At 36.0% G+C, this 26,452-nt stretch overlaps 1 protein-coding gene and 1 long non-coding RNA gene across 2 annotated transcripts in view; one reads left to right on the top strand and one right to left on the bottom strand.

The window, feature by feature from the left end:
* Positions 1–18,815, top strand: part of LOC120428053 (uncharacterized) — a 32,758-nt gene extending 13,943 nt beyond the window's left edge. The window contains exons 4-6 of the mRNA XM_039593054.2: positions 13,729–13,862; positions 13,954–14,209; positions 18,624–18,815. Coding sequence (XP_039448988.1) covers positions 13,729–13,862; positions 13,954–14,209; positions 18,624–18,727 — 494 coding nt within the window. The 3' untranslated portion in view covers positions 18,728–18,815. The remainder of the gene's footprint in view (positions 1–13,728; positions 13,863–13,953; positions 14,210–18,623) is intronic.
* LOC120428137 (uncharacterized) lies at positions 18,611–22,414 on the bottom strand. Its single transcript, XR_005607044.2, has 2 exons — positions 19,033–22,414; positions 18,611–18,815 (listed from the first exon to the last, which is right to left on the bottom strand). It is a non-coding gene; the product is annotated as an uncharacterized LOC120428137 (long non-coding RNA).
* Between the last annotated feature and the right edge of the window lie 4,038 nt (positions 22,415–26,452).

Below are 26,452 nucleotides of genomic sequence, written 5' to 3'. Positions count from 1 at the left end.
TTAAAGGACCTATTCATAAAAAACTCGAGATAGTTTTCATATAAATTTGGGGCCTGTCAAAACAAAAGTGCAATGAATTCAATTCAATTAGTGTTTATTAGAATTTAACAGTTCATTTAACATTTGCAATTTAGATATTTGTAGAACTTTTCAACTGAGATCAATTCATAAGCCTTTACAGGGAGGGTACATGTTTCTTAGTTTAGATTTGTTACTAGCTGGCAACTGAGGGTTACCAGAAAGTCTTCCTCTCGGCTGGTCAAATAGCCACGGCCTTAAGGGTGGGCTCTTCGGGGCCTCTTTTTGCACTCAGGGTCGGCAACGGGATCTACTTCGGGAGTCAACATGTTCTCTCGCTAAACAAAAACGCTTAAAGTCTGTTTTACCCTAATTTTATTACCTTACTCTGTGTTTGGTGTGGATGTCTGTAGGTGTTGTTGGCCGGCCGGCTGTTGCTGATGGGGGGGGGGGGGGGGCTCTTGCTAGAACTGGTGCTCTGCAGTGTGGATGCCCGATGATATTAGCACCACCGTCCACGTGTCGCATGCTCGGCTCATCGCGAACCTCGTCTCGTGGTCTCCTCTCGAACCTCGCGCTCGTACAGCTCGTAGTTGATCAACCCAGCACACCGTAGTCCCAGGTAGTGGACGCCTACGAACTTAAAAGCTGGACGAATTGATCGGAAAGCGATCATGCTGGCTGCTCGTGGTGTTGTGGAGGTCACCGATGGTGAGTCTGACCTCGACATGTTGTTCTGGCAGGACATTGCTTATCACCGGCCCGTGTAGCTCCTCGCAAGGACGACTACAACTTCGAAACCGGGAGCAACTTCAGCGGTTGCGGATGCGAGTTTCTAGCTGGTATTTAATGGGTCCTGACTCTCGTGTGCCCAATCCAGGTGGCAAATCCCTTTTCCCCAACCAAGTAACAGGTTCACAGAATGTACAGCGTATAACTTTGTTAAACTGTTCACAATTTTAACAATACTTGTTCTTTTTCACGGCTGCCCCTGATTGGTCCTGGTCTGGTCCGTGTTCGGTCGCTGGTCACAGGGAAAAGATCGACCAACGCTACTCGTGAGTAGTTTGAAGCCCCAATTCTCTACTCCTCTCAAATCGTTCTCTCAGCTCTATCGTGATCTTCCCTTGCCTAGGTCCACTGAACCTTAATTTTCGCCATTGCCCTTGCAGCAAACCGTAATTCTTGTAAGTGTATGAAGTGTATATTCAAAGTGTCCGTTTTGTCACTCGGCAGTGGGGTTCATTTAACTGATTAAAGTTATGATATATTTATATAAAACAAGAGACATAATATGACAAATCTTAACAAGAAACAAAGCGCATGCCTAACCTAACAATTTATACAAATATAACAAATAAAGACTAAATTCACTAACGGACAAATCAAACGCAAAGCTAGTTCTGCTTAGGCTTATAGGGCGAAGTGCTAGAACGGTAACAGATTTTTCTAGCTGCGTGCTCTTTTAGGTAAAATAAATTTTGAGAAAAAACCCTAGATCTATGAAAAGTGCAATGAAAACGTTTGAAAATATGTACCTTGAAAAGGGATTGTGTCACGCTCCCCAGAAAATCACCGATCATCCCCGATAACCGTTTCCCACAATTTCCCCTGTTTAACACTGCTTTCTCAAAAAATATTAGGAATTTGATAGCTTAAAAAAATCCACAGCTGGGTGTGAAATTTTTACAATTTACCTTGCCAAGAAATTTTCCATTTTGCCTTTCTCACCGAGGTAAGACTATAATCCTGCTTTGAAAATGACTTTAAAGAAAAGTCCAGAGACCCACCTTCATGTATACCTATCGACTCGGAATTGAACTAATGTCTGTGTGTGTGTAAGTATGTGACCAAAATTCTTGCCAAGTTTTCAGTCTCATTTCCCATACTGCGCTATTGAATTGTTTGTTTTGAGAAGTAGTTCAAAAGTTATGTATAAAAAACAACTAAAATCCCAATATGTTATACATCGTTAATTAGGTAAGGCCTTTCAAATAAGTCCAAAAATTTAGATCTGGAAACCCTATCGCTTGTTATGACTACTTAAATTATATTCATGTTCTTATTTGAAGCTCACTTAAATGTATATAATCTATGCCCGGATCTATCATTCGACCTATCGTTGGTTAGGCAATCGAAACACATTGCCCATGAGTCCAAAACATTGAAGATCTGGCAACCCTGTCTCAAGTTATGGCCGCTCATATTTCATATTTTTTAGGATATTTGTGTATTTTTTTTATCCCGAATTAAAAAAAATGATTAAATTTGTGTACAAGATTGGTCCAAAACCATAATATCACCAATTGTTGGTTATGAATAAGGAAGGCGTGTTCGTTGGAGTTAGCCTTTCCGGAAACGGTAATCAACCATTCCTGAAAGCAGGCAACTGATCATTAGATTATTCCCGGTAGTTTTTAGTAATTCTTGAGAAAATGATTATAGAAAGTGCAAACCCAATGACTCGTTTTATTGTTTTCAAAATTTTCTCTTCCCTTCTTTTTTACAGTCATGTTAATTTTTTTATATGGATGATGAATTACAAAATTTGTAATTTTGCATTGAATCGCTTCTAAGAAGTTTTCAGTATGTTATCATTAGGGAAGTGCTTTTTTCTTAAAGGGTGTACAGAAATCATGGACTTTATTGTCTTCTTATTCCAAAATTGTCAACCTTTCAGACCCACACAATTTGATAGCAAAAAGAGTCAAACTTTGATTCCGTAGTTTTAATATAGTCCAGACTTGATTATACGAAAGCCTTGGATACATGTAGCTTCGGATGGCGGTGATTAAATATTGAAAAATTGCATTTTTTTTTATTATTGAGTTGGAAAAAAGTCGCGCGATCGAAAAGTTGTTTTTTTTTGTCGGCTTCGTTTCGGGCGCGTTAGGATGTACCATTAGCGCGCGTTTTAGAATTTTAGAATTTTTTGATTGGATTGTGAGTAGCGAGACCTCGCGGTTACTCTGCAACGTGTTTTTCGGAGCCTTTTATTTGATATTTTATTTTTCATAAGTCCTTCTTTTATCATCGTTGATTGGAAGGCACGCCGCCGGTTTAGTTCGTTTAAGTTATTGTTTTAATTTCATTACATCGGTTACGTGGTGTCCTGTTTTGTTTTCGTTTATATTCGTTGATCGTAATAATAAATTCCAACTGGCAGTTATAGTATTAACTCATCAAAATATCGAGTTTGTAAAGAGTAAAGCGCCTTTTTTTTAATTTGTTCGCGTTATCAAAATTGTACAAACAGTAAAAATATACTGATAAGTCCAGCCCATAGCACTACTGCTCGGTTGGCACGCGTTCGATTAAAAAAAACTTTCTAAATAATCAATTATTTATCTTTCCGTAGTCTGCTGCCTAAGATTAAACATTTTCAACCGATAAACAAAATGCTCATGGTCACATCACTGCCACTCGTGAATCCTGACCTCATACCCATCTACTAATCCCCTCAAAACTCATGTGATACTTTGTCGGAGAAGCAGTCGATTGGGCGGTCTTTATCACTCAAGTATCGGACTAACATTCCCATCCACTTCCCCGTGACCTTACCACTGGTCGTGGCCGGCGCCGGTATTGATCAGCATGATAGGGGCCTTTGAGAAGTTGCGAAGCGAGGAAAGATAGCACCCACTCATCTTCCACGGCTCGTGGATGTAACTTCTGGAGGTCCTGGTCAATAACGGAGTAGCAACTGCGGGTGGGCACCTATGCTTATGCTTATGCTTATGTTAAAAATTGCATTTTTTTTTATTTTATACGCAATAAACCAATAAAATTTGAATCGAATGTGGTATAAGAAATACGAAAATAAAATAACAATTATTTTGTTTTTGTTTATGGTTCGATTATCTGAAGTCTAATACAAACCTCCAGAACCAGATAGTCAAGACTGGGCTGTAAACTAAAGAGTATTTAACAAAAATCTTGCTGCAAAATTCTCTGATTGAAAATTCAACTTCAACTGAACATTCTCTAAAATACTGTCTACTAAATAATTTGAAGCTCCACAAAAAAAAGTTACAGCAAAGTTTGACTATTTTAACAATCAGATTTTTGCAGGATTGGGTCCGTTAGTTTCACAATTTTGGAATGAGAAGACAACAACTTCCTTGGTTGCAGTGCTCTAGGGTGCCCAGAATCAATGTTTTCAATACCTCACTCCACAAGCTGATTATTGTTCCTTGAGCTATTTTAGGACTCTGGGTCAATTACGAGCGAAATCGGTGAAGTTTGTATGGGAAAAATTGGAAAAAATGTATGAAAAAAATGATTTTTTACGGGTTTGTCTGCAGAGGTGCGCTATTTCCATCCGAATATTCTCAAAAGTGAGATTCTTATTGGAAATATAATGTTCTTCAACTTTGTCGAACATGCTAAAGCTGTAAAACTTCATCCTGAAAAGTTATAAGCGATTTAAAAATGTAATTTTTGTATGAAAAACGTTTTTTTTTTCATCAACTTCAGGCTAGGGTTATCAATGGATTAATCTCAACAAATTTTGCTAAAAATCATGAGAGTGTTCGCTGCTTCGAAGAATACTATCCAACTTTAAAGGTAAAATTTAATTTGTTTCAGCAGTTCTCCTAAATCAAGAAAGTCTTTTTGAAACGATTCTTGTATTGAATTTATGTTGAAAAAATAATATGCCAAATGGGGTGGCAGTGCGTGGCCGAATGGTTACGCTGTCCGCTTTGTAAGCGGATGATTCTGGGTTCGATTCCCATCTGCTGCAACCTTCCATCGGATGAGGAAGTAAAATGTCGGTCCCGGCCTTGGTTGTTAGGCCGTTAAGTCATTCCAGGTGTAGGAGTCGTCTCCATGCCATAAGTACAAACAACACACCAAACCAAGCCTACTCCGGTGGAATCGCTGGCGGCGGTTGGACTCTCAATCCAAAGGTCGTCAGTTCAAACACTGGGGTGGAAGGTTCCTTGGAGTAAAAGAGGTTTGGGCGCTCTCCCCATTCAAGCCTTCGGACTCCTAGGTTCGAGCAGAAACTTGCAAAAGAGACCACAAAAGACCCGGGGGTCGTTTATGTGGATAGTTTGATTTTGTTTTTTGGGGTTCACCTATTGCCACTCACGGCATGTTTTTTTTCCTTACCGTAAGGATTTTTAACTCTGCTTTGTGAAGCGTTTTTTTTTCGTTTGATACCGATTTCTACGAATTTTACTTATGATCGTTACATCTTTTTTATTTTAAATACTTTTTGATTTGGTCAAGGATTTTGCTTATCGCAATATTTTTTTCAACTGTCAGTTTGATTTTAAAAGGATTTTTATTTTTATTTTTCAGTTGTACCTCAATAACACAACTCGACATTTTTAAAGTTGATTTCAGTAGACGCCTCAGTTCCGTCAAGCGCAAGTAACATTTTTTTCTAGGAGTTCTACAAGAGCTCTTCAAGATAGCTACAGCATAGCAGTTTGGACCACGGTAGGATAAAACTCTCTTCAAGTACTCTTCCAAACTCCTGAAGAAGTTTTGAAGAGAATTTTATCATTCCGTGGGCCAAACTGCTATGCTGTAGCTATTTTGAAGAGCTCTTGTAGAACTCTTGGAAAAAAAATTACTTTGGAGGTATGATAGATTTGGGCTCCCTAAACACGATCCAAATGACAGAATTAAATTTTAGTGGATTCCCTGCCAATAAAAAAAAATGAGAACAAATTCTTAACCAACCATGCGCACTTACGTTTATCTATGGGGGTAGCAAAAATAAGGGGGTGTGCAAGGTTGCTTATATGAGGGAACGCATAGTTGTTGAACGTGATTCCATAGGTTTTATACCCAAATTTAAATTTTTATTTATTTGCAGATAATTCACTAAAATTCAATTCTGTTGATTGGTGCGTGTTCAGGGAGCCCAAATCTATCATACCTTGACGAAACTGAGGCGTTTACTGACATCAACTTCAAAAATGTCAAGGACCTATAATCATATGAAACTCAATAGCATATAGGTTCGTTTTAAAAACAAAAACTCCAGAATTGATCTTTTCAAATTTCTTACAAAACAAATTTACCCAACAAGAAAGTTTAACCAGATGAAACAAGACAAGGCCGTTTGAAGTCCAGAGGATTGAAATGGTTTTCCTGCTTTCCTGTGAGGTCAGAATTTGCGTGAAAATACTAAGAGCGATATTATTCGTGAAAGACAACTTGACATTTCGTAAACTTTTAAACTTTTAACAAAATATTAGATGAATATAAAAATATGATTCAGCAAATTACGGTTCATTATAAAAGTGTTTTTTTTTACGTGCAAGTGAAAAGTAAGCTGTGATTCTACTCAGCGTAAATATTCAAAAATTTGTATAATATAAAATAAAAATTGTGTAGAACAATTGTCAAATGATAAAGTGACCAACCACCGAGATTTGAGTGTAATACAGAGACGGTTCTTCAATTTGTTCTTCATTAAGGAGACACGGGCCATCATTTTAAATGGCGAAAATCCGTCCCTACCCACCTTAACGATGACACTTTCCCGTAACATCTTAAAATCATTCGAACGTAAAAAATAAGCTGTTCATCGTTTGAATAAACTAGTTCAAAAGTGGTTTCAGATTACTGTAAATTTAATATATTTGGAAACGATTTGGATAAATACAATTTATTCTATAAATAATTGAAATTCTCTCCCATTGAAATCTCAACCAATTTATTCCAACTAATTTAGTTCCCTTCCCCGAAACCCGTCTCTGGAATGTCCAGCTATCTTGGGTTGAGATTGAAATGCCTTTCCGGATTTGATTATTATTATCACATCGGCATGCCACTGGCCACCGAGATTTTTGGTGGACCAAGTTTGAAGTGCTCGAAGCCGCGCCGCAAGAATTTTCTCCATTTTCATGTCTCTAGCCTCTAGTGTGGATGTCATTTGAAAGGGAGTGGGGGTGGTCTGCCGCTGGATTTTCGCTTCCTTAAATTGCTTTCGAAAGAGTGTCAGCGCTGTTTGAGATGGAGGAACCCCAAACGTTAGTTAGGGAAAACGGGAGTCTGAAGCTTAATGTGGCGGAAAATTTATTGTTTCTTGTATTTTTTTTTTGGTTCTCTTCTGTTTAGTATCTAAGACATGTGCTGATTTCTAGTTTTCCGTGAATGTGGGCTATGTTGTGTGAAGGAGAGACAGGGGTGCTCAGAAAATAAATCGTGTTGAAGTTGTTTATAATTATTTATGTGTGTTTTATCAAGGTCTTCATAAAAAGCATTCTAATAAATTATTTAATAAGAACATATCCATAGATACACCTTCGCAACCCCTGCAGCAAACGACAGAGCTAATGGGATGAGTAAATGTGTTTCCGTTTAGGATTTTCACGATACAATTTGCTGCCCTTTTTCCTTCTGTCTGCCCTCTGACCTGTCAGAGGGTGCGGCTTGGGAAAATTAAGTGATTCTTCGGGGTTTTGATAGATTTGTTTTATACGTTTATCTCAATCAATGCAGAATCTCCCTTTTTTCATTAGAGAAATTTGATTATTTTCTAGATGAAAATTACAAAATCTTAAAAAATTTTAAGCTCCAAAGCTTAAAACAGATCGCCAAACCCTTCCTGCAAACCATTAATCCTCCTCCTTAATTACCAGTTAATTTTCTCGGATTCCGGTAACAGTTGGCGATTTTGATGGATGGATTCCGGGAAAGTAACTCGTCTTCATCTTCGAGGTCGTAAAATTCCCTCATCAAAGTACCATCAAAAGGGGCGTATTTCACCGAAATCTACCGATGGTCCCTGATGAATTTCACCGGAGGATGGTGAGACCCTTAAATGGGGCATGCCGAACAACTTTACCGTGGAACTAACTTAACTTGTTCTCGTCGCTTAAATGGTTCTCCGAGGGCCGTTGATGATGTTAAATTAGTTCCCGGGAGCGATGGTCCTTCACGGGGTTTTGGTGGTCAGGGTTGTAGGTTAGATTGAAGTTTTTTTTAAATCAGTTTGAGGTGGAAGAGTGATTTGATTTTCCAATAACAAAAAGAGTTCAATGATTTTTTTTCTAACATTTTCACAATTAAAACGTGAATTCTTAAAATAAACTATGTTTTACAGAGGAGCAGTTCTCTACGGAATCGGTCTTTTTTCTTTAATTTTAATTTTTGTATTTTTTAATCTGGCTGAAACTTTTTTGGTGCCTTCGGTATGCCCAAAGAAGCCATTTTGCATCATTAGTTTGTCCATATAATTTTCCATACAAATTTGGCAGCTGTCCATACAAAAATGATATGTGAAAATTCAAAAAACTGTATCTTTTGAAGGAATTTTTTGATCGAGTTGGTGTCTTCGACAAAGTTGTAGGTATGGATATGGACTACACTGAAAAAAAATGATACACGGTAAAAAAAAATTTGGTGATTTTTTATCACTAAAACTTGATTTGCAAAAAAACACTATTTTTATTTTTTTTTATTTTTTGATATGTTTTAGAGGACATAAAATTCCAACTTTTCAGAAATTTCCAGAATGGGCAAAAAATCTTTGACCGAGTTATAATTTTTTGAATCAATACTGATTTTTTCAAAAAATCGAAATATCGGTCGCAAAAATTTTTCAACTTTATTTTTCTATGTAAAATCGAATTTGCAATCAAAAAGTACTTCAGTGAATTTTTGATAAAGTGCACCGTTTTCAAGTTATAGCCATTTTTAGGTAACTTTTTTGAAAATAGTCGCAGTTTTTCATTTTTTATAATTAGTGCCCATGTTTGCCCACCTTTGAAAAAAATATTTTTGAAAAGCTGAGAAAATTCTCTATATTTTGCTTTATTGAACTTTGTTGATGCGACCCACAGTTGCTGAGATATTGCTATGCAAAGGCTAAAAAACAGGAAAATTGATGTTTTCTAAGTCTCACCCAAACAACCCAACATTTTCTAATGTCGATATCTCAGCAACTATAGGTCCGATTTACAATGTTAAAACATGAAACGTTCGTGAAATTTTCCGATCTTTTCGAAAAAAATATTTTCAAAAATTTAAAATTAAGACTAACATTTCAAATGGGCGTAATATTGAATTTTTTAGCCTTTGCATAGCAATATCTCAGCAACTATGGGTCGCATCAACAAAGTTCAATAAAGCAAAATATAGAGAATTTTCTCAGCTTTTCAAAAATATTTTTTTCAAAGGTGGGCAAACATGGGCACTAATTTTAAAACATGAAAAACTGCGACTAAAAAGTTACCTAAAAATGGCTATAACTTGAAAACTGTGCACTTTATCAAAAATTCACTAAAGTACTTTTTGATTTTACATCGAAAAATGAAGTTGAAATTTTTTTGCGACCGATATTTCGATTTTTTGAAAAAATCAGTATTGATTCAAAAAATTATAACTCGGTCAAAGATTTTTTGCCCATTCTGGAAATTTCTGAAAAGTTGGAATTTTATGTCCTCTAAAACATATCAAAAAATAAAAAAAATTAAAAATAGTGTTTTTTTTGCAAATCAAGTTTTAGTGACAAAAAGTTAAATAAAAAATCACCAAATTTTTTTTTACCGTGTATCATTTTTTTTCAGTGTAGTCCATATCCATACCTACAACTTTGTCGAAGACACCAACTCGATCAAAAAATTCCTTCAAAAGATACAGATTTTTGAATTTTCACATTTCATTTTTGTATGGACAGCTGCCAAATTTGTATGGAAAATTATATGGACAAACTAATGATGCAAATTGGCTTCTTTGGGCATACCGAAGGCACCAAAAAAGTTTCAGCCGGATTAAAAAATACAAAAAAAAATCTAATGACCGAAAACTCAGAGAATTACTCAGAGGGATCATAAAATGTTATAAAAGTTTTGTTAAAACATAACTTTCGAATAAAAATTAAATTAGAAAATATTCGTGATTTTCAAGCTAAGTTGTATTTCCTCACCTTAAATGAGTAAAAAGTTATTTTTGATGAATTTCCGAAAATTTAGCAATATTTTAAATAGAAAAGCCACTAAAAATTCTTAGTCAATTCCAAATGTGAGCAACTCTCTACGAAATTGGCCGATTTCAACCATTTTTATTTTTTGTATTTTTTGATTTGGCTCAAACTTTGTGAGGGCCTCTATGACTAAATAAGCTATTTTGTGTCATTGGTTCACCCATACAAGTCTCCATACAATTATGGCTGCTGTCCATACAAAAATGGTATATAAATATTAAAACAGCTGTAACTTTTAAGTGAATTTTCTGATCAATTTGGTGTCTTCTGCAAAGTTGTAGGTATTGTTGAGCACATTTGAGAAAAAAATAGGTACACGGGAAAAAAAATTGCAGATTTTTTAATCAACTTTTTTCTCACTAAAACTTAATTTTCCAAAATACGTATTTTTTGATTTTTGAGATTTTTTGATATGTTTTAGGGGACAAAAATCCGCAACTTTTGAGCCATAGAGAAACATGGTCAAAAAATCTGCCGCCGAGTTATGATTTTTTGAAAAAATAGTGATTTTTGGAAAAAATCGAAGTTTTATGCAAAAATAAGTTTGACATTTTTTTAATGCAAAATTGAATTTGCAATCGAAAAGTACTTTACCGATTTTTTGATAAAGGGCTTCGTTTTCAAGATATTGCCACCGAAAGTTTAATTTTAGCGAAATATTTGCAGCTTTTCGATTTTTAAAAATAGTGACCATGAGTGACCATTTCTAAAAATATTTTTTTTTTGAGTTCAGAAAATTTGCTATAAAATTGTCTAAGAGACATTGAAAATTGGACCTCGGGTTGCTGAGATAGAGCCGCTTTAGGAAAAAGAAACGAAACGAAACTCACCATAACAACCCACCATTTTCTAATGACGATATCTCAGCAACTATTGGTCCGATTTTCAATGTTAATACATGAAACATTTGTGAAATTTTCCGATTTTTTTTGAAAATAATAGTTTTTTGATTCAAGACTAACATTTTAAAAGGGCCAAACATTGAATATTACTCCCATTTAAAATGCTAGTCCTGATCTATACATTTTGAAAATATTTTTTTCGAAAAGATGTGAAAATTTCACGAATGTTTCATGCATTAATATTGAAAATCGGACCATTAGTTGCTGAGATATCGTCATTAGAAAATGGTGGGTTGTTTTGGTGAGATTTAGAAAACTTCAATTTTCGTGTTTCTTTTTCTTAAAGCGGCTTTATCTCAGCAACCCGAGGTCCAATCTTCAATGTCTCTTAGACAATTTTATAGCAAATTTTTTGAACTTAAAAAAATCGAAATGGTCACTAATGGACACTATTTTTTAAAAATTGAAAAACTGCAATTATTTCGCTGATATCAAGCTTTCGGTGGCTATATCTTGAAAACGGAGCCCTTTATCAAAAAATCTGTAGAGTACTTTTCGATTGCAAATTCAATTTTGCATTAAAAAATAATGTCAAACTTGTTTTTGCATAAAACTTCGATTTTTTCCAAAAATCACTATTTTTTCAAAAATTCATAACTCGGCGGCAGATTTTTGGACTATGTTTTTCTATGGCTCAAAAGTTTCGGATTTTTGTTCCCTTAAACTTTCCAAAAATCTCGAAAATCAAAAAGTACGTATTTTGGGAAATTGATTTTTAGTGAAAAAAAGTTGATTAAAAAATCTGCAATTTTTTTCCGTGTACTTATTTTTTTCTCAAAAGTCCTCAAAAATACCTACAACTTTGCCCAAGACACCAAATTAGCATTGGTGTCTACCCGTAGCTGCTACTTCGTTATTGACCAGGACCCCCAAACATTGCTCCGTGGACCATAGATGAAAAGTAGGAACCAATCATCACCCCTTCGCAATTTTCAAAGGTCCCTATCGTGCTGATCAATACCGACGCCGGCCACGACCAGTGGTAAGACACGGGGAAGTGGATGGGAATGTTAGCCGATACTTGAGTGATGGGACCGCCAAATCGACTGCGTCTCCGACAAAGTATCACATGAGTTTTGAGGGGTTATTAAGATGGGTATGAGGTCAGGATTCACTGTGGTAGGTGATGCGACCATGAGCAATTTGTTTATCGGTTGAAATTTTAAAAATCTTAGGCAGCCGGCTGCGGAAAGATACCTATCTAGGGATTTAAATATAGTATTAATTCGACCGCGATTCTCCAGAAATTCTCCGTCGGCGTGCCTTCCGATCAACGGTGATGTAGGAAGGGCTTCATTCATTAAAATTATTTTATATAATAAGCCTTAAAACATATCCGTCGACGTGCCTTCCGATCCTCGATGATATGGAAAGGACTTAATCCAGCAATACGACTTGCTTGTCTCAAAAAACAAAAATTCGGATCGTTTCTATCGAAAACTATATAAAGAGAACAAAAATAAAATTCATCGGCCAACGAACGCGCGAACAAAAAATAAATGAAAAAAGAAGAAAAAGAAATCCAATCACCCCATGTACACAAATAGCGACACAAAAGAGACGGAAAATAAAACGAAAAAAAAAACAGGATTGCGCGTCCACACAGCCATCGCACTACTGATGTCATTATTTAATTATACTGACCAATCACCCCATGCACTCGAACAGCGACACAAAAGAGACGGAAAATAGCACGAAAAAAAAAACAGGACTGCGCGTCCCACAAGCACCGCACTAATCAACTTTGCCCAAGACACCAAATTGATCAGAAAATTCACTCAAAAGTTACAGCTGTTTGAATATTTATATACCATTTTTGTATGGACAGCAGCCATAATTGTATGGAGACTTGTATGGGTGAACCAATGACACAAAATCGCTAATTTGGTCATAGGGAAGGCCCCACAAAGTTTGAGCCAAATCAAAAAATACAAATAAAATCCATTTTCGGTTTTGGTAGAGAATTGCTTGGTTTTCGAGTAGAATTTCTCATATTCCAAAATGTTTGCCTTCTTCATCCCTGAACCAGAAGGAACCTTCCTTCTTCGAACCTTGGGTCCACAGGTGTGTCTCCATTTCTCACGGTACTTTCGCCCCCTCCCCCTCCTCCCCTCACTTTAGTAAGTTACGCTAACAGCAAAGAACTTCATCCCAAAAATGGTTCCACACCTCACCTTCCGAATCTATCTAGGACTCCCATTCCACAAAGTCACGCAGAGCGTCTAGAAACGGCCAAATTTACATTTCATCAGTTCCTGCTGCTGCCTGGTTCTTGCCAAAAGTTCCCTAATTCACCGCCCCCTCCTGAAGTCTTGGCCTAGTTCTCCTCAGTGGAAGTCACGCTGGCTGGGCTAGCTCATTAGGGGAAAATCCGAAAAGATTAATTAGACGCAGCTGAGCTGTTGCGTTGGAGGGAGGAAAAGTCTGGGTTGGCCAAACTTTGCTGTTGAGTTTCGTTTGATGGGAAATGGGGGGATATTCTTAACAAATTCATTATATTAAAAATTATGATAAATATAAAAAAAATCTTGTTAAAAAATGTATTATTTTAACCTGGTTTTAATTTTTGGTTGCTAAAAAATGTTTCAATCTCACGCAATCAATTGATCGCATTTGAAGATTCTCCGGTCATGTCAAGGGGGTCTTCCATTAGCTATCGCTCTTCACCATCCATCCATTAATTAATAATCGTAATCAATTTAGTCGCTCGTGACCGTGATGCTGTTGGAATTTTTGGCAAAACTCATTCCGGAAGCTAATTTCCCGACGAGGAGTGGGGGACAAATTGAACATCCCTTCGGCAACAGCTGGCTCACCTTGAACTAATTTGGTGTCATTTTTCTCTCCTTCCTTACGCAGTGTTACCTCAGTACGACCCCATCATCAACGGGCTGCAGCATGCCTACTCCCTGGGGGACTTTGTGGTGGCCAACTGCTCCTCGGACATGTCCAGCCCGCCGGCCAAGCTGTACTGGTTCATAAACGATCGGATTGTAAGTAGACAATTTACAATTAACAACTAACAACTAACAACTAACAACTAATAACTAATAACTAATAACTCACCCTTGCTTCACCCCCCAGGTCCCGTCGGACTTTCTCCAGCCCCAGCAGGAGACGACCATCGACAACGATGGCTTCACGTTGCGCTACCGGACGCTCGAGATCCGGTTCCACATCGACGAGGTGCGGCTGGGGAAGATCAAGGGCAAGCTGGCGCTAAAGTGTTTGGCGCGGATCGACGCGATCCCGCAGGGCACGCGCGAGTCCACCCAGATCATCTACATCCCGATGACGGACGAGCTGCGGAACCAGAAGCTGATCAACTGGCGCAGCGGGGGTGAGTGGGGGATCCCGAACCCGATTTTTTTTTATGTTTTGGTATTTTTTGCAATTTTATTTTCATGGTTGTAATTTTCAATTTTAATTAAAAACCCAAAATTTCAACTTGGTACTTCAGCTTTATCCACAAGCCCCGCCCTGAAGAACGTTTGCACCAATCGGATTCAAACGTTCTTCAGGGAACGTTCTATTTTTACTGAAAAGCTCGTCCAATTTCCCATAAGTTTGCCTTTGACAGCATTTCAATTGAATGTAAGGGCTTACAAATATAAGCTTAATTACATTGCTTTTAACTGAAAATAGAATATTTTTTTCAGTGTGGTAGAAACCAGGATAGTAAATTTGATTACATAAATATAAAAACGACATAAATCAAAAAGCTGTCAAAGGCAAACTTATGGGAAATTCGACGAGCTTTCCGGTAAAAATAGGGTATATGACCCTATTTTGGACCTAGTGCCTATTTTGGACCTATTTTTATTAATCGAGGTAGTTCAGGCTTTTAAAGTACAAATTCACTGAATCCTACCTACAGTAAGTGTAAGCAGGATCGTTTTGTAGCTTACCTTTTCCAAAAATGTTAACATTTTTGATTATTTCCGCTTTTTCAGCCACTTTTTCCAATGCCATTCGTACACCCAACTGGCAGTCGCATGATTGTGATGCATGGCGGTATGAAAGTATATCAGAATCTGCATGAAATCTGTCCTCATGCATTTTTTGCGATATAGGAGTATGACATTTTTGCCCGTTACCGACAATTATCGACATTACCGACGGCTTTTTGGTTGTATTTCACAAAAAAAACACTTAGTAGAACGAGGATTGAACCACCAACTTCTTGGTTATTAATCCGACACGCTACCACCGCGCCATGGACGCTTGATGAAAAGTGAGTGAAAGAGCACCAACATATGCTTCTCTTTGGAGTGTTGCTCGGGGACGGGCCAGCTTTATATGTGTTGGTGAGAACTGCAGATCGCTGAAATTTTTACACGCCGGCAAAAATGATCTACGAACTTGCTGCAAAAAATGTTATAAAATATGACATTTTCTGCAGCAAATCCAATGTGGCAGATTTTGAGATATATTTTTCCTTTGGGTGTATTTCCTACCATTTTCCTAGCACATAGATTAGGTCCAAAAATTCCAGCCCCGTTGCTTATCAGATTTGGCTCGCGACACCTTGATGATTTTTTCTGTTTTGCACTGACACCAAGCAATTTCGTCCGGTTTCCGAGCCATGTTGTTTATTCATTTTTGTTTTGTTTTTCATCACTAAACCATTGAAATAACTATTCTATTATCGAAAAAAACTCAATTCAAAATATTTTTTTCAAATCTGTCGCGTTGGATCAGTTTTTGGACCTACTTTGCCGTCGGTCCAAGGCTATCACCAACACATGTATAACAAGGTGTTGCCAGTTTAGTTTATCAATTTATTTCGATATTTCATTGAAATTAATTGATAATTTTTAATATAATATTTTGAATTTAATTTCTTTACTGTAATTATTTGGAAGAAATCTAAGTTTTAAAAAGCAAATGATTAACAGCAACAACGAAAATATGTTTTTTAAACGATAAAATTGCAAATTGATGATAGAGATTTAGATGATTGTTAGGACCGATTGCAAAGTATCCCAAAATTTCAACTGATGTTGATTTATTTTTGTCGTTACATCATTATCACCAATTTAGCTGCATATATTTTTAATTGTTGCTTCAAAAATGCAAACTGGCTACCCTGTTGGGACATTGGTTACGAGTGGTTTTTGAAAAAGTCGTATGAATTAAATTTATAAAATCTTGAGTTAGTTTTGAAGAGATCTCAAGCGCTAGTTATAAACAAATCAATTTTTCGATCAGTTCACGATCAATTTACGAATTTTAAATAAAAAATGATTTGAATTGTCATCTGCACGTCTTTTAAATGCTCTTTACTGGAAAACAAACAAAATTTGGTTTGATTCAGAGAAAAAAAAACAAATAAGTGTCGGAGATCGTGATGGCTGTTACGACGTATTGCAAACTAATCAGAAAAATATTCATATGAAAATAAAACCGTGTCCAACAACCAATCATGTTAGAAACACAATTGATCCAGCTAAAAAAATAAAAATCATCGGACGTACGGAATGGTATGGAATCATAATGACCGTGGTAGAGAAGTGCTCAAAGTACCTCATGATAAACTTTTCATGAGATTTTTAAAGGTTTAAAAAGTTAGTTAACTATAATTAATAAAATGTTGATAAATAGCATTATTTTTATCTTCTCAAAGTGTCATGATTTTCTCAATGAACATAATTTTGAATCATAAAACGGAATGCATTTTTGGATTCTTCTTGTACTAGGAAAAGGTAAAGTAAGTTTGTAAATAATAAGTCTTATAAAATATTATTTGTTTTTGAAACATAATTTTAAAAAAATCTCCTAATTTAAAGGCATTTTCAGTAAAACAAATTTCATATAAAATTCTCTTCACTTTTGATTCTTTCTTTGAATTCAGTTAAACATGTAATATTAATCTATAATTTAATAAACAAAGCTAGTTTCAACGAATTTCAGGCAAAGTTCTGAATTTTCAACAATTTCACTTAAAACTTATATGTATAAGGTTAAAAAGTTTATAAACTTAGTTAACTTAATATTGACAAAAACGATTTTCTTAAAAATTATATCAGCAACCTAAGTGATGGTAAGGTTGAAGTAAATATAATGTTTGAACACCTCAAATCTGCTTTTAACAAAACAAACTATGACTATCAAAGGCACCCTGGTATTCAAACAATGATTTTTTTCAAATATTACATTGTTTTTAAAAGTGCAACATGTAGTCAAACTTTTTGTCAAGCAACTGTAAAGTTTAACATGACAGATGAGAAAGTTTCACACCAAGTTTCAAGCTATTATCTCCCTTTAAAATTTCTTGATTGTTTAATAATATTTGAACTTAAGCTCTGCGTAAAATTTAGAACCTTTTTTCATTGTAACTTGTTATGTATTGTGAATGTATCTCTGTCATTCATTTAATTTTAAGTTAATGTAATTTTACTGCGACTAAAAACGGGTTGTCTTTTATGTTCTAATGCTTGAACAATTAGGTCGTAAGAATAAGCAAATTGTAAATAGGACAGAGATCTGCTAAAGATGCGCGAGTTTCCATTCAATATAATTAAAACACGTTTTCAAATTCAAATCCATTGTTTTAAAATAATTATTTTATTTCTGAAATAAATATTTTCCAAATTATAATCGTGGATAGGCCCTTTGGTTTATCAAACCGAGTTTCTGTAAATGTGCGTGTTGCCGCCGCACGCCACAATTCGATGTCCAAATTTCAACCAATCAGAGTGTAGGTCCAAAATAGGTTCAGCGATGTCTCCAAAATACATTCAATAAGTCCAAAAAGCATCCAAAAAATGTTACTTGAAAAATTACAATGAAATGGTTAAATTATTTCCAAATTTCAATAGTACACTTTGTTAAGGATAAATTAAGGCACAAAACAATCCTGAAACGAGCCAAATTAGTTTGACCGTTCCTGAGAACAATGCGAAATATGTTAACGCTTTGCATAGTAGGTCCAAAATAGGGCCATATACCCTATTAACGAGACTGAAAAACCAAATCTGTCATATAGAAATTGCCAAAAACCACAAAAAAACTCGTTTTTTTCAGAATTTTCATTTTTAAAACCGCTGTATCTTCCCAAGGATTGGATATAGGACAATGGTCAATATGGAGACTTTTATGTAAAATTTTCTGGAGAATCGATTCCTACTACCGGTTTTCAAAAATTTTGTCATTTTGACCACTTTTTAAAAAAATAGTTTTAGTAAATGATTTTTTTTATTTTTTTTTTCAGGAGAGACATACCATCCTGCATGTTTCGACAGTCTTTTGGTTATATTTTAGGCTATTTCCTCAAAAATTTTGAACGAAAAAAAATCGTGACATCACCTTTAAATTTAAGTTTTTGACTTAAAAATCAAAAAAACTCATAGATGTGGCGTGTATTTTTGTTTCAGTGTATTTTTTTTTCAGAAAGCCCGTTCAATTTCCTTCAAGTTTGTCTTTGACCACTTTTTGATACGACGCAACGGCTTTGAGATACAGTAATATTTAAATTACAAAGTACAAAAATATTTAAATGCCTCACACCCTTCTCAAATGTTATTTTCGAGTACTATTGGCTCCATATACATAAAAATGGCTTATCTAGGCCTAGGATAACATGTCTATAAAGTTTCATTGAAATCGGAGAGGGTCGGGTACAAAAGTACCAGAAAAAATCCTGATTTGAGCTGGAATCGCTCTTTTTTGATTTATTTGTTTGTTTTTTACATAAGATTTTTTCAACAATAAGTTTGTTATGCCATTTTTATATTATTTGTTTTATCTTACAGGCTCCTCACTGCACCACGGGAAAACCACCCATCGGCAAACGTACGTAGTCCTTGTTCTAACCGCCGCCCTCTGTCTAGCGTTGGCTTCGTTACACCGCCTGTAAAAGCTCCAAGCCAGTGCTGCCAGCCAGCCAGCCATCGTTTCGTCGATCGAACCAGCTGAAAGCAACTACTGGTGAGGAAAACTTTTTACTAGAAGAAAAGAAAAAAAAGCAGCAAAACTTTACCATAAGTTGAGAGGGAAATATGAGAAACAGTAGACAAGTGAGAGGGAGACGGAGGAGAACCGAAAAAACTAGCTGTTAATTTTGAAAGCAATTTTCGTTGATCCACTTTATATATAGATATTATAGTGAGCGGGGGGATGGGCAATGTGTGGGGTGGGGGGAGGTAGAGAAAAGCTCGTTACAGTTTTCCATTTTTCGTTATTTAAATTTGTGGTGCAAGCGAAGCGATGCGATGAAATGTCTTGTAAATAGCTAAACAAAAACTCTAAAACAAAAAAAAAGGCAAACTGCAAAAAGCAACACTCACACAAAAACACACAGACCAGTTTCCACCTGTACTGTATCAAAAGCTTATCCCGTGCCGAGGTCGCCGTCTGCAGAACCTTGTGATTCCAAGAAACAGCACGCAGACCTACGCAAATTCCCTTTTCGTGAGAGGTGTGGCTTACTGGAATTCATTACCCGTGGCAGTAAAATGTTCGACATCGGAAGTGATCTTTAAGAGAGGCTGCCTTGAATTTTTTAACCAGCTTTAACTTTGCCTGAGGAAACCGCAAAAAGTCAAACCACTGTCGCGCCCGGAGGTCCCGGGGCCCCCCTAACCACAAGCCAAAGGAAGAGTGGAATAGGGACAACCCCCCGGCTCCTCCGGGGTGCCTGGAAGACACGACGCAAACTGGAGAATCCACTGAGGCGCTCGGGAGACCTGGGGCCCCCCTAACCACACGTTACAGGAATAGTGGAATAGGGAATACCCCCCGGGCTCCCGAGTGCCCCTGGAAGAGGTCGTATAAAGGGGCAAACCCCCTATCCCCTCGGACGAACCCTGGACGACGCTGAGAAATACAACCTATGACGACTACAAGGAAGATGACACGTGCCTGAGGACTAATCCGTCTAGTGAAATCCTAGTTTTGAAATTTTAGTTTTTAATGTAGTTTTTCATTTAGGTTATCAAATTTTATGTAAAAAACCAATGTAACATCGAAAGCAGTAATTTTAAAAGGTGGAAACCTTACACTGCTAGAAATAATAAACAAACTAAACTAAACTAAACACAGACGGTCACCAAGCTAGACAAAATGTAATCGGGGAACGACTAAAGATTGCCAAAATCCAACACATGTTTGGAGCGATAATGCTCCCGACAACAACACAAAATCTCTTACAAAAAATCAAAAGCAATTCTCTGGAAAATCGGTGCATCTATTAAATTATTTGAATTGAAATTCAAAAATAAATATTGCTACTTCAATTTGTGGGGCTTCAAGAAATATTTATAATAGTTATATTTTGATTTAATTTTTTGAGTGCCATAGTTTTTGAACAGGTTTTTCTTATTTTTTCCTTGGAATTCGAAGTGAATTATTTAATGATGATTATAATTAAAATCAATAGCAGTACCATATTTTTTTTCCTGCACTGGTTTAAAAAAGAAACATTTTTTATATACTTTAATCAGTGATCCCTGTGCACCGCGTTGAACCGCGTTCTCTGTTTTCTGTACTCGATCAAACACCAGCACCGCGTGTGCACGCGTACAAGCAAACCTAAACTCTTCCGTGTACAGGCTGTACCCGAACACGAACCTCAAGTTTAAACCGAACCTTGCACCTCGGGTACAAACCCCGTGCAGGCCGACGACGCAGAAAAGAGACAAAAATATTTCCCTCACGCTTCCTCTGCTGTAAAGAGGTGTTTCATTCTCCGCTGCAGTCACACTAAAGTGTTTGCCACAGAGAAAGTGAGAAGCAGTCATTTTTTTCGTCTCTTTATACGCTCTTCGCTCGCACGGCGATGTTCCCGAGGTGTGCACCCCGTGTTTAAACCGCGTGTAAACTTGAGTGCGCCGTACGGGGAGAACTCGAACATGGTAGCCTGGTGTGTTTGAAGTTCATCTGCACTGAAAACTTGTGCGGCGTGTACGGCGTGCGTGCGTTTCGGGAAGACTGACTTTAATATCATCAGTCTGGGTATCGATTGACACATAATTTTGAATGATTTATCACAATATATATATTTTTGACTTTCTTACTAAAGAAAGGTATAGGTTTTACTTTATCGCTGGACGTCATTGTCATCGTCGTAAATACGACGATACAGCATGAATATTAATCGGAAAAATCGCCAAAAAATCAAACTGCATTGATTTTCGACGCTTCGTCGCCAAGTCAACAAGACAAGTTGAGCTTCGAATACTGGCGCTAGAATGCTGGCGCATATATGTGTTGGTTCGACTTATACTCGTTTGTAGTTATTTTTTTTGTCATGATGGGTCACGAGCAAACGGAAATAACCTGGGAATAATTTTTTTTTTGATATTTGAGAATACTAAGCAAATAACATTTTATGTTATTTATAACAAAATTCGTTATTCGTCGTTATGATTTGTTTGTTATTGGATTGTTATTGTAATAACAGACTAATAACATTTTTAGTGATTCTACGAACAAATCTTTGTTATTATTTTTTGTTATTATAACAACTTATCCGATCATCCCAATAACAGTTGGAGTTGTTCTTCCATAACAAAACATGTTATTCTCGAGTTGTTTTGGCGTTCAACCAATATCAGACCAATGACAAATTTTGTTATGATAACAGAAACTGTTATTAAATCCTTATTCAAAAATGGATTTTTCAAGAAGATTACATAACACTTTTTGTTATTTTAACAGTATTTGTTATTAAAATGGCATGAATTTTTTTTATTACCGTTTGCCCGGGTTGTCAAACGCCAAAAAAATAATATCTTTCCACCAAACTATCATGATTTCCACTAAACACCATGTATTTTTTTTATAGGCGAATGGGCGCCCAAACGAGATGAAATACAGATTGAATTTTCGCAACACTTGAGTTTTTGGTGCTGGAACCGATAGTTCATAAACGGTAGCATTTTTCAAATGTTTTTTTTTATAATTTGCATACAATAATTCTAAAATTTCTCAAATTTGTTTTTTTTGCCAAATTGATGTCAAACACGAAATGGAACAAAATATGGAATAGGTTTTTACGACATTGAAGTTTGTGGTTTTAAATACAGCCCAGACTCGATTATTCGGAGGCCTTGGCAAAATTTCATTCCGGACAATCGAATTCGTTGTCTTAATTTTTTTTGTCGAGCTTGTTTATTTCCTTCAAAAAGCTCAAATTTTCTTAATTTACATGTTGGGTGTCAAACGGCAAAAAAATTTCATAAAAAAGTCGAATGAAGGACTACAATTTTGCAAGGCTTTGGCTTTTTACATTATCACAAAAAAGGAAAAAAAAAGGCAGAATACATTCATAATTTTCCGTTGTTTGATATTCATATTGTCATCTCTGAAAATTTAAGTAATTTTTTATCCAACCATTTTTTTCTGAAAACACTACTCGACATTTTCGAAGTTTATGTCAGTGAACGCTTCAATTTCGTCAAGGTATGATAGATTTGGGCTTCCTGAACACGCTCCAATTGGCAGAAATGAATGTTTGGAATTATCTGTCATGCAATAAATTTTAAGATTTTTAATATAAATGGAATAGAATCATCTACTTAATTTGCTATTTTATTTATTATAAGGGAATACACTTGAATTTATTTTTGTCAATTGGAGCATATTCCAGGAGATCAAATCTATCATACCTTAAAGAAAACTAAGCGTTTACTGTCATCAGCTTCAAATGAAGAGGTATTAACTATTAAAAATTTCCAGTCGTTTTTTTTTGCAACACAACAAAAAATCTTATGGTAAAATCACATGCAAAAGCATGCACATCACCTTCGTCAAAAAAAGTCACTTTATATTACACACTGCATCTACATTTTTTGTAAACACATAAAAAAAGGTTTCGAATGACGGGATTCTAACCCTTCCCCAACATCAAGGACTGGCGCCTTAGCCCGCTTGGCCATCAGAGGAAAGGATAAACGCAAATATGAACTTAACGTTTTGGTAAAGTAGGTTTCCCATAGGGAGATGGCGTCGCTATTTTTAGACCACGTTTTCCACTTTTTCTCCATCGAAACCCCCGGGCAGACGGTAATAACAAAATTCATGCCATTTCAATAACAAATTCTGTTAAAATAACAAAAAGAGTTATGGATTCTTCTAGAAAAAAACATTTTTGCATAAGAGTTCAATAACAGTTTATGTTATCATAACAAAATTTGTTATTGGTCTGATATTGATTGAAAGCAAACACAACTTGGGAATAACATTTTTTGTTATGGAAGAATAACTCCAAATGTTATTGGGATGATCGGATTAGTTGTTAAAATAACAAAAAATAATATCAAAGATTTGTTCGAAGAATAACTAAAAATGTTATAAGTCTGTTATTGTAATAACAATCCAATAACAAAAAATCATAACGGCGAATAACAAAATTTGTTATAAATAACATAAAATGTTATTGGCCTAGTATTTTCAAATATCAAAAAATGTTATTCCAAAGTTATTACCGTCTGCTCGGGCCGACTTCCTTTAGCTGGGCGCGATAGGACGCCGTCTATTTTTAGACGATGACTCAGCACTTTTCCACTTAAAAAATTAGACGGCATCACGATGTAACGCCATGTCCCCATACTGATCTACATATTTCAGGGTGTAATCCCGGGCAGACGGTTATAACAAAATTCATGCCATTTCAATAACAAATATTGTTAAAATAACAGAAAGTGTTATGGAATCTTCTTGAAAAATCCTTTTTTGCATAAGGGTTTCATAACAGTTTATGTTATCATAACAAAATTCGTTATTGGTCTGATATTGGTTGTAAGCCAAAACAACTTTGGAATAAAATTTTTTGTTATGGAAGAATACCTGAAACTGTTATTCAGATGATCGGATTAGTTGTTAAAATAACAAAAAATAATAACAAAGTTTTGTTTGAAGAATAACTGAAAATGTTATTAGTCTGTTATTACAATAACAATCCTATAACAAAAAAATCATAACGTCGAATAACAAATCTTGTTATAAATAACATAAAATGTTATTGGCCTAGTATTTTCAAATATCAAAAAATGTTATTCCCACGTTATTTCCGTCTGCTCGGGATGTTACATAGAATTTCATAAAATAATGCAATATATATTTTACTCTCAGGCATTTTTACAGCTGAATTACTATTTGTTGTTGTTGTGAAGCTATAAACAATTGTGTCTAATATGGTATTTACAAAATTGTTTTTTCACCAAAAACCTCAACTTTTTATAAATGAACTGAAACTTTTGCTTTTTTGAAAACATTATTGCAAATAAATAAAAAATATAATATATTAGAATTACAGAAAATTGTCAAAATTTGGATTTATTTTACTTATAATTAATCAAAACTATGAACAATTTGAATGGTTTTTTTTTCAATTGACGATATGTGGTTTTGAATTTTTTTTGAACTCTTTAAAAAATACTCTATTTGATTTTTCAAATTTTATTTTGCGTTTAGGTGAAAAGTTTATATGAAATTAAAAATTGTCAGAAGGTTATAAAATATGATATATAATGTCGAATTTAATAGCTTATGTGCAACAAACTAAAAAAAACTAAAAATGTATTGATGTATTGAAAACATTAACGGAAATCTGAAAGCATTTTATTCAAAAAATTATGAAAATCATTTTATATTGAAGTATTTTGGTATTTTTTTGTTTTGAACCTACAGGACACCAATTTTTTAGAGAATTGCCATAATTGAGACAAATTCACACACACACAGACAAAACAACACAAACCTTAAACACAGACACATTCTTTTCGGCGTAAGACTAAGGCGATAAACTAACCCTATTTAGCGTTAAGGAGCTGCTCCAAACAGACACAAGTCGAGTGTGATGGTGTGTGTAAGTGAACGAGTGGTTGAAAGGAAAAAAAAATGCGAAACGAAAGCAAGAAAGTTAGATAGTTTTTATAAATATTTTTGTAACGTTTAGTTAACAGCATATTTATACAGAGGTGTGGTGCGCGAAGAGAAAGCTTAGAAAAAAAAACGGGCAAAATGTCAAGCTCAGATAAGACAAGCTGGAAAAGATGACAAGTTGAGGAAAAGCTAGCTCGTGCGTAAAAGTTAAACAATTGCAAATCAAAGTCCGGGGGAAAAAAAGGAGCTCACGTTTGGAGGAGGATATCACAATCCTTTCCTTCCTAACTGCGTTCGGGACAAAACAGACAAAAAGTACACAAAAAAAGAGTAAAAATGGAGGAAAAAACAAAAACCCAGTAATCTCTGAGGAAACCGAGGGAAAACTCGCATTTTTCTCCCTCATCGTCGAGTTGTAATCTTTATTTGTCGCGCGCTCCGGTTTCGGTTTCATTCATATTTCATTTCTCCGACTTGTGCCCGGAGATCCTTCCCGTCCTCGCAGACAATCCGGGACTCTGGAATGGGACACTATTCCGCCCCGCCTCCCCGTTTGTTGTCACCAGCCACCAGAGAAATACAAACAATTTTTCCGAGCATTATTTTATTTTTCCACAGCTTTTTTTTTTCTTCTTCCCTTTCTTTTGCTTCTTCGAATTTACCCCATTTCCCATGAGCTTGATCCCCTGTCTGTCATCATTGCTGTCGTCATAGCTGTCAGTGGCAGGGTTGCCAGCAGACGTTCCGGATTGTGCTTGACTGTGGCTTTTGTGGGATTTTTAGTTGGCCTTGTGGGTGTGGAGGATGCTGGGGGTGTGAGTGGGGGATGGGTTGGTAAGTGTACTCTGCCCACCCAGTTGTACTGGACATTAGGATGGAAATTGAGGGGAAAATTTCAAGGATGGTTGAGCCGGGGGAACGCTGGATGGACACAACGGGCGCATCTTGACAGGGAAGTGGGCACTTGGTCAGTGGGTTAAACCTGAAAAAAGCTTTGAATTTTCTTAGTTTTGCCAGATTAATTTGAAAATTCAGTCCGTTTAAAAGTAATTTATACAAAATTTTCAATACGCAAATGGATAGATTTGACAGTCAAAAACTTAGCTTAGTTTTCTGGCCTTTCTCACTCAAATATTTTAAAAATAAAGGTCATTTGGTTTTATGACGTTTCACTCAAGGGTCATGAGAGAGCGGAAAGGAGAATGGGCAAATTTGTATGGGAGCTGGTCCAAGGATGTACACGAACGGGACCAACTTTTTTCGAAAGATCTCGCCGAGACATGAAAAAAAGTCTTCGGGACCAACTCTCTAAACCCCGGGGTTCAAAAGTTACAACTTGTTGAAGTTTGAGCATTTTGGGTTAAAATGTACAAAAAATCGTATTTTTGCTATTTCTAAAATCATTCATAAAATCTCTGTTTCATTATGAATTTCGATTTTCTTGGCAACATTCGACGCGTATCAGCAAAAACTATGAGTTCTGATTAGTTTTAGCAAGATTGAAACATGATTTCTCTTGTTTTTATCTGTTTGAACCGTTTGTGCAAGAGGCATCCCATAGAAACAAGTCGAAACTTCAAGGTTTTGAAACCGGATCCGACCCAGACTGCTTCAGTGACTATGGAAGGCTTCAGTGCAATGTTGTAACAACTTATTGGGATGGTCTGAGTCATCCGAGAACTCCTTGGAGTTAAGACCGGTGAGTCTACCGCCGTAACAAGCAAGATGTCGGCAGTTTTTGACCACGGATCATACC

This window comes from Culex pipiens, chromosome 1 (genome assembly GCF_016801865.2).
Source record: "Culex pipiens pallens isolate TS chromosome 1, TS_CPP_V2, whole genome shotgun sequence".
In the NCBI taxonomy this organism is placed as follows: Eukaryota; Metazoa; Arthropoda; class Insecta; order Diptera; family Culicidae; genus Culex; species Culex pipiens.
This window is presented reverse-complemented; position numbering and strand designations above follow the sequence as displayed.